Source organism: Telopea speciosissima, chromosome 9 (assembly GCF_018873765.1).
Source record: "Telopea speciosissima isolate NSW1024214 ecotype Mountain lineage chromosome 9, Tspe_v1, whole genome shotgun sequence".
NCBI classification, from domain to species: Eukaryota; Viridiplantae; Streptophyta; class Magnoliopsida; order Proteales; family Proteaceae; genus Telopea; species Telopea speciosissima.
The window spans coordinates 49,466,656-49,476,111 of NC_057924.1; the positions used below are offsets into that span (position 1 = coordinate 49,466,656).

The 9,456-nt window shown below is 38.4% G+C and overlaps 1 protein-coding gene across 1 annotated transcript in view; it reads right to left on the bottom strand.

Moving 5' to 3' along the window:
- Positions 1–5,489, bottom strand: part of LOC122640355 (DNA damage-binding protein 1-like) — an 81,562-nt gene extending 76,073 nt beyond the window's left edge. Inside the window, exon 1 of the mRNA XM_043833518.1 lies at positions 5,323–5,489. Within this exon, the coding sequence (XP_043689453.1) occupies positions 5,323–5,426 (104 nt within the window). The 5' untranslated portion in view covers positions 5,427–5,489. The remainder of the gene's footprint in view (positions 1–5,322) is intronic.
- Positions 5,490–9,456: the final 3,967 nt, after the last annotated feature.

A 9,456-nucleotide genomic window follows, 5' to 3' on the forward strand; every position in this document is an offset into this window, starting at 1 on the left:
AATACGTGGGATCTTGTAGCTCTTCCTCCAGGAAAAAAACCAGTGGGTTGTAAATGGGTGTTTGTGGTCAAGCAGAAGGCAGATGGTACAGTGGATCGTTACAAGGCCCGCCTGGTTGCTAAAGGCTTCACTCAGACATATGGCATTGACTACCAGAAGACTTTCGCACCGATAGCAAAACTTAATACTGTACGAGTATTGCTATCCTGTGCAGTGAATCTTGGATGGGATCTTCAGCAGTTGTATGTGAAGAATGCCTTCCTCCATGGTGAACTAAAAGAAGAAGTATATATGGACATTCCTCCAGGTTTTTCAAGTCCTGCTACCAAGGGTAAGGTGTGTCAACTAAAGCGTGCACTCTATGGCTTGAAACAGTCACCCAGAGCTTGGTTCGGTAGATTTCACAAGGCTATGCTGTGCGTGGGCTACTAGCAAAGCAATGCTGATCATACCTTGTTCATCAAACGTGTGGGTGCTAAGGTTACTCTCCTCAAAGTCTACATTGATGATATTGTAGCGACCAGTAATGATGGTGATGAGATCAACAAGTTGAAGTTGTTCCTTGGCCATAAGTTTGAAATTAAGGATCTGGGGACTCTGAAATATTTTCTAGGGATAGAGGTTGCTCGTTCTTCAAAGGGTATATTTCTGTCTCAAAGAAAGTATGTCCTAGATCTACTATCTGAAACGGGGCTGCTTGGGTGTCATCCTTCGGACACTCCCATAGAAGCTACGACAAGACTCAAGGAGAAAGAAGGCACACCAGTTGACAAAGGTCGTTATCAGCGATTGGTGGGCAAACTTATCTACCTATCTCACACTCGGCTTGACATTGCCATTGCAGTGAGTATGGTCAGCCAGTTTATGCATGACCCTTATTCTTCTCATATGGAGGTAGTCCTTCGCATCTTACGATACTTGAAGTCTGCTCCGGGACAAGGGATACTTTTGTCTCCCAATGGTCATCTGAAGATTGAAGCATACACTGATGCAGATTGGGCTAGTTCAAGTGATAGGAAGTCCATCTCTAGATACTGCTCTTTTGTTGGTGGGAACCTTGTCACCTGGCGTAGTAAAAGACAAAATGTGGTGGCCAGGTCCAGTGCTGAGGCTGAATTTCGTGCGATGGCTCATGGTATCTGTGAATTGTTGTGGCTTAAGGGGCTGTTGCAAGATATTGGAGTTGCTGTCCAACTTCCAATGATGTTATATTGTGACAATAAGGCTGCCATAAGCATCGCTCATAATCCTGTCCAACATGACCGTACTAAGCATGTGGAGGTGGACAGACATTTCATCAAGGTGAAACTTGGAGCTAGATTTATCTGTGTTCCCAATGTGAAGTCTACTGATCAGCTGGCTGATGTGTTCACCAAGGGGCTGACTGGCAAAGTGTTTCATCCTTTTCTAGCCAACTTGGGCATGTGTGACATTTTTGCACCAACTTGAGGGGGAGTGTTAGAGATATAGGCCAGAATACCGTAGGAGTAATACCGTAGGGGTATTCTGGTCCTTTCCTCCTTTTAATTTTCTTCTTATGTTATTTATTCTATCTTTGTTTATACTTATGTCATCTATATAGGGGCATAAGTGTCTATGTACTTCTCTTTTATTAGTATAAATAAAGGCTTAGGGAATCATATTGATTCACTTAAGCATCAATCAATTCTATTTCTCAACAATACCCAATACCATTACTGATGCAGATCCTAGCCTCCTCGAATTGAAGAAACCACCCTAAGCCCAGGGTTTTAGTAGGAACCTTAGTTTAGTTTATTTTAGTTCTATACTTAGTTTTTATTTTGTGTTTTTAATTGAACCGGTTTAAATTGGTTGCATCCAATTGGTTCAATTGGTCTAATTTAAGTGAAGTGATCCTATTGGCTAAGAGGTTCTTATATCCTATTGGCTAGTAGAGAATCTTCTTTTATTTTAAGTAGTTTCAGTTGTTTTTAAGTCACTAGGACTCTATTTTGAGTCTATTTCAGTTTCCTAGTCAGTTTAAGTTAGCTAATAGGTTAAGGATTGGGTTAGGCCATTCCTTTTTAGTGTCTAAGTCTAATTTTGAGTCTTTTATATAAGGTTCTAAGGGGGTCAAGTATTGAATACGAATTTTAATTAATAAAAACTCAGCTTTATGCTTGTTGCCTTTGTTGCTGCCTTTGCTCCATCGTGAGTGTGCCTTGTGAGTAATATCAAGGTGAAGGGATTGATGGATCTCCAATCGACTCCTTGCATCTTGTAGATCGGGAGGTCCTTCTTCTTCTTCGATCAAGCTTCCTCAACTTGCTGCTACTGCAGATTTGCAGATCCGGTGAGTTGTTTGTTACTTTAGTTATTCCCTTCTTCCTCTAACCTAATCCACACCCCCCTCCTTCCATCAAACCCTAATTCTCTATTAAACCTGCAACTCCTTCCTCAACTAGGACTCCCTTATAATTCCAGATTTAGCGTTCACCCTCAAACCCTACTTCCAGCCCACATTCCCTACATCACTCCCCACACTCGACCTTAACCCTAGCCTTTAGTATTCACTCTAACCCCTCCATTCCTCCACTTCATTAAACCTAAAACCTGCAACTAGATTCTGCTCAGGATTGCAGAATTTTAGAACCTTCCCAAACCCTAATATTTATACACCATTAAAGCCTCCTAGACCTGCATATTAAAACCCCATAAACCCCATTACCATTATTCAACCCTAACCCTAATTTTACTCTAAACAGCCCACATCTATAAACAGTTACAGAAATCTGATCTAACCTGGCTCCTATTAGGCCTTGCCTATATAGGACTACATTAAATACTTTAGACCTTGCTATCACCCCCATATTGGATGTTGAAAGATTTAGACATTAAATAAATAGAACTCTAAATTGTACTTTTGACATTCCACTTCTGAATCTTTATACATAACAATTACTGGAAGCAATGAAGTTTCACAACTCCAACAGCTAGAGAAGCAACATTAAGGATGGTAGGTCCATTCAGAATTTGACGATTTCTTCTTCCCTTTCAATGTTCAATTCAACGTAGGCAATGAAGGGAAAATGTAGTGCTCCAGACAATCATTTCAACATCCACAACGGTAAGAGTGTATCATTCGGCAGTTATCTGATTCTAAGTGCTCCAGATGATTATTTTGTAACAATGGCAAAAGTACATCAGTTTGGGGCCAAACATGAGACCAATATTTAGAGTGCTTTGGCAGATAAAAAACCAAGGTTCGAGAACTCGGGTCTCGTGGCATCTCGGCTAGCATCCGAGCGGGGGTAAACCGAGTCGAGCCGAGATCTCGGCGAGTTGGTGCAATTTTTTTTTTTTGGACTCGGACCCCCAACTCGGTGGGTTGTACACATATTTTGGGTCTGAAACTTGGTATCCAGCCTATTTCAGGCCATTTAAACACAATGGCATGCCCAGATTTGCCAAAAAACAAGTCCAAATATGAGTTTCACTTTGGACCATAGGTTGGTAGGCGACGAGTCGTACTAAAAGTCTAAAACAACATAATCTATATATAATTTAGTAAAACATAGCAAATTAGCAATCAAAACATTCTAATTAGCACACATCAATCAAAACATTCAAATAAAATGTACATTACATCAATGTTCACTTAATTTGTTACATAAAATGAGATTGAACAAGAAATTCATCCCTATATCGATCCACATATAATTCCCATGTCATGGAATTGCTATAGTGTTGCAAATAGTGTGACACAGCTTCCATATAAGTCTTCTGATCAACATATACCAATCTCCCTATCTTAGGGTACATGGGAGGCTGTTGGTATGAGGTGTAAGATCCACTGCATCTTTGTCATATTGAGTTTGAGGCATGTATGACTGGTTTGGGACTAGGAATGTATGCCCAACACCGACCTAGAGCTTGATTGTCATACTCACCTGATCGCCCATACCGACCATAGGCACTATAATCGTAACCGTGCTCTGCTGGCCATAGTCATAGCCATGATGATGCTGAGATGATTGCCATGATGATAGATCGGGCAAAGATGTTCAACATATATTAAAACCACATGAATCTAACAAGGATTACAAAATTTTTTTTTGGAAAAAATAGATTTGGGGAAGAAATAGAAAACACCTTTGAAATCTTGCAAATAGGTGATGATGCTCCAAATTGGCACTTGAATCTTCACTTTGGCACTTCAATCTAACTCCAAACAGTGCATTCCATCCAACAATCGAAAGAAAGAAGAAGAAATTTGAAGGAGAGGTTTTTTCCCCTTGGTTTAGAGCCTAAGAACTTCTGTTCCTGCTCTCTCTTATGTTGGAAATGGTTTTTGGGTGAAAATTGGGCTAAATACAACTAACTAGCATCTTTGGGCCCAACCGAGATCTCGCCGAGATCTCGAGATCTCGCCGAGATCTCTGCGAGATATTGGTTTTTTTGTACTAAAAAAACCATGATTTTCACCTTCGAGATATCACCGAGATCTCGGCGAGATCTCGGTCGAGAAATTGTAATTTTTTGTACCGACTAGGAACTCGACTCGGTTTTGCCCAAAACCGAGAAACTCAGCGAGATCTCGGCGAGATCTCGCGAGTTCTCGCGAGTTCTCGAACCTTGTAAAAAACAACAATGCTGTGGTGGTCTGTCCTGAGTGTCAGTATAGTTCCCAGAACACAATAAGATGCCTCCCGCCCACAGTGATATTAACTAATACGAATGCATTACATATTATATAAATTGACGAAATAGTCCATCAATTGGCCCATTCTCGCACTAAAAAATCATTTCAGGGCTGATTTTTAATAGCTAAGCTTGTAGGGTTGGTATTGCTTCCCCAGAAGTTGGTCAGGTCTCACCATAGAAGTACCACTATTTCTTACTCAAACAGAAGGAGCTCAATTTGTGGCAGTGTAAAAAACAGCAATTCTTCTTAGTGTTGCTCGTAGGTATACTATTCTCATTCCATGAATAATATTTTAATTATTAGTATGTGTCCAAGAGTTACGAATATGAAAGGAAAACGCATCACAAATCAAAACACGTCAATAACAACAAAAAAAAAATGTAACAAATACAGATGTAAATCTATAAAAACAGGTCAGAAAAAAGTGTAAACCCTAACAAAAAGAGACTGATAACGACAAACACAGAATGTTTATGCTTCTGGGTCACAAATTTCAAAAGCGCTTCAGGCCAACAATCAATCAAACTAAATGAAAGAGAGAAGATTGAAACATAGAGATCTACACTGAAATTAAATAAACCAAATAGATGCAGGAAGAGTTTACAGACAAGTCAAGAACTCAGAAATGATGAGACGAGAGAAAGAGATATGCTTACGCTATAATGAGGTTGAGCTCCTGCGGACTTGTGAAATTCCCCACACAAGAATGAGTCACATTGGTGGGCTTGTGAGCCGTGACAGCGTAATTCCAGACACTCATCTCTCCCGCCTGAAGATCTCTCCTTCAAATCGAGTTTCGAACCCGTTCTGTGCTTCTCTCTCTGTTTCAGTTGCTGCTGTGAAGCCGCTCGAACTGCTACACCGTAAGGACTCCAATATATCAAATTGAGAATCTAGCTTAATGATTAGCATACCCTAAGGAACGTCTAGCATCCCTCTCTCAGCAATCAGCAGACTCAGCACGGCCTGTAGCATCCCCTCTCACAGCAGTCAGCACGGCCTGTTTTGGTCCGTATTCTCTCTCTCTCTTTCTCTCTCTGTCTCACACACACCACACATCTGGTGGCTTTCTTTTGTTCTTCCTACATGACTAAGTTTTTTGTGTTTTTGTTTTTTGGTAATTAATTGGCTAAGTATTAAGAAATTTTAATTGATGACTGGGAGTGGAAACTATAGTTGGAAAACTGGGTTTTGACTGGGCCGAGCGCCCGAGTTGAGTCAAAATTTTTGGAAACTGGATTAATAGTCATGTAGACTAGGTCAGGGTAAAAAATGATGAGACTCAGTCATAGATCGTCCAAGTCAAATAACACTCTTTATTTTTATCCAAGTCATGATAGACTTGGCCAGTTTAATCATTTTTTACAAAACCATAAAATCGATTCACTTAGAAACTAAGTTGAGTAAAATAGTAGATCTGTATTCTAAAACAGTAAGAAATCATCAATTCCTCGTCTCTCTTCTCTTGTTCAATGGTATAAACTCAAAATGCATTGATATGTGATTCCTTGATTATACAAAAAAAAAAAGAAAAAATGGGAGTCATTTTGACTGGGTTTGATAAGGCTGAGTCACCAGATTTTTCTAAAAGACAAGTCAAGTCAGAAAACCTGATTTTCCAACTATGGTGGAAACAAAGTTTAGGAAAAATAATAGGCAGCCATAATTTGCCGTGTTTCTCATGTTCAAATAGATGGATCCCAAATATTGTTTGGATTTATGGTAATTTGTTGGTTTTCTATTGTGTGATAGTTTTGAATAAATGTAAGTCAATTTTTTGTAAAAATTAAAGGTTTAGTCATTGGTGATTAAATCTAAGGGAAATTATCAGCGACACCCCCTTCGATAGCCCGTCAAATTAATGCCACCCCACTAAGCACCAAAATATCAATTTTGGCCCAAAAACTAATGGGGTTAACTGAGTGTAATATAAATAACTAAAATACCCTCTAGTTTCTTGTGAAGGGGAAATAGGGCACCCATGACCCACCTCCATCTTCCATCCTTGCGACCAGCACACCGGAGAGCCTGCAAGTGTCTGGCTAAATCCCAGGAACTCCACTTGATTCATGCCCTTGTGCTTCTTGAGAATGAATGAATGGCTTGCATCTCTGTATCTCACTTGTCTCATGTACTCTGCTCTCATTCTAGCTGGGGCTGTAGAATGATCTGTAATTTCCTGATAAAATTGTTGTTTTTATTTTTCTTTCATTTCTCATTAATTTGATTAGAAACAAGGTAATTAGTGACTCTTGTTAAAGTTCTTGAAAAAAACAAAAACATAATTGAACAAACTTCTTCACTTTTAGTTCTTATGTGTATGAGTGGTTCTCTTTTTGTCTTGCAACTTTTTTTCCCCAAATGAGATAGTGAGGTGGAAAGGTAATGTTTTTGTTTTTTTTTTTTTTATCGAAAAAGAGAAGTTTGGGAAAGGTTGGTTGGAGAGCTCTGGAATGGTCCATTGGAATCCCACCCATTGTTCCGGCAATCTACATGTATAGATTGTTAGTGAAGTTATATTGAACACTTATACTCTTGCAATCTATATATATAGATTGTATGCAAACCAATCACATATAGTTTGCATACACATCCATCTCGCAACCACAAAGTGGTCAAGTATACCAGATTGTGTACACCCACTCTACACACACACACACACACATACACACACTAATATGCAATAATAAAATAAAGATACACACAACACCAAATATACGTGGTTCGATAAGTTGCCTACCTCCACGGAGCAATACTCTGATTTAGGCCTCATATATTGCTCGATACTCTCCACTATTTATTTTGACTGCTACAACATTCCATGAACAGTTATACTTGCTTCTGTTTATACAACAACGCAAACTAAAGGCTACAACCCCCAATCTTATCAAGTCCTAGGTAATACAATGATTAATATAACAATTGAAAACTACAAATCCCCCAATTACAAGAGCATGCATGCTAGTTATTTCAACTAAAAAATACAACCTAAAATCAAATTAGGGATTTTTCTATTTTGTATTACCTCAACCCGTGTAATCCCAACTCCGACCTACTCCTTGAAGCATAGAAATCAATGCGTATGAGCTCCACTTTAAGGTAGTCATCATAACACCCTAATTATAAATTCAACATTAAAGACTTTATTTTTTCACTCCTTTGTTTTTTTAATCTCTTTTTCAAGTTAATGAATTTTGGTACAAATCCCAAGAAAGGTTGTAAGAAGTTGGAGCCCAAAATCGTCAAAACAGTCTCAGTCTTTGAATCTAGATAGGGAGAGGCTCACATTTGCTTGAAAAGGAATTTCATGACATGTAAAACGTAAAGAGCAGGTGGCTCGTATATTGGCCGTTGGATCGGCTCTCCAAAATGTGGGCATGATTTGGGACGTCAGATCAGCTAGATCGTGTCACTTAATTGTGAGTTTAATAGAAGCGAATTCCACACGGGCGCATCTGCAACACGACACATGGGATCCGATCTACCAACGACTTTTTCTAGTTGCAGATTTTTGAGCATCCTTGGAAACTAATTTGGATTAGAAGTAGCTCAAGGAAGGGAATTAGTGTGCTGGATTAGACAATGGTTTCTTTACGATTGCAATATGTTGGGAGATAGACGCATTGGCTCTTTTCTGTTACGTACGTGTTAGATATGGTTACTTAGCATTTTGATTTTGATTAGATTGATTGGAAGCCAATCTGGTAATGCTTTGGGTTCCATCAACTTTTGGTTCAAACAGGGAGAGCTAAGAATTTACTACTTATATTTGGCTTCAAAGTTGGGAATGGAGTTAATGGTACTTGTTTATCTTCTTCAGTTATTCTGTTGCTTTTCAAGCATTAGTTTTCATTGATTTGTTGCTATATATGATGTTTGTTGTACCATTGAACGGAGTTTTCATGCCATAGAATTAGTGAAATTATACATATTATTTATTATTTAGGCTTGTTACTCTTTTTTTTTTTTTTTTTTTGGTCAATGTCAGACCCAATGGCTAGTAATGTAATTCCCATCCCTGACACCACAAAGTGATCAATAAAGGATTTGGATACATTAATTAAGTTAATGATTTATCAAAATGGGAACAAGACTAATGCTACTTTCAATAAAACTGTGTGAAGTGATATAAAACCTCAATTAGAGGCTAATATGGGTCTTCCTTTCAGTAAGAAACAATTACGTAACAAAATGAACAAATTGCGGATTGACTAAAGTAGCTTTAAAAAACTACTTAAAACAATGGATTTTAGTTGGAATTCAATTATTAGGACAACTACAGTTGATGATGATAGTGTATAAGAAAGGGCTATACGAGTAAAGCTTTTTTTACAAAGTTTTTTTGTGTACTTGTGAATTGTTTGTGAGAAGTTTCCTTATCGGTCCAATTGCCAATCTTACACACACACACACACCATATTTTATTCTTTGGGTTCAATTATGTAATCCATATGTAAGGCAATCTCCAATTATGGTTTAAGGTATATTGTGGGTATATTTAAAGATCTTGTCAGAGATTGCCTTCCTATGATGTGTTAGGGGGCTTAAGGTTATAAATAAGACTAGTCTCGACCCTGGTAGTAACTATGCAATTCAAAGGTCCCATCGATCTTGTGTCAGGGCTGCATAGGGTAGAAGGTTCGGTTCTAGTTTCGAGCTTGACTTATCGGCATTCATCATCATGTCTTCATGTATGCTTTATATTTCGTTTATTGTGCTTATTTATGTTTCTTAATACATGTCATGATCATGGGTATTAAATCATACATTGTTTACCAATATTTATAACT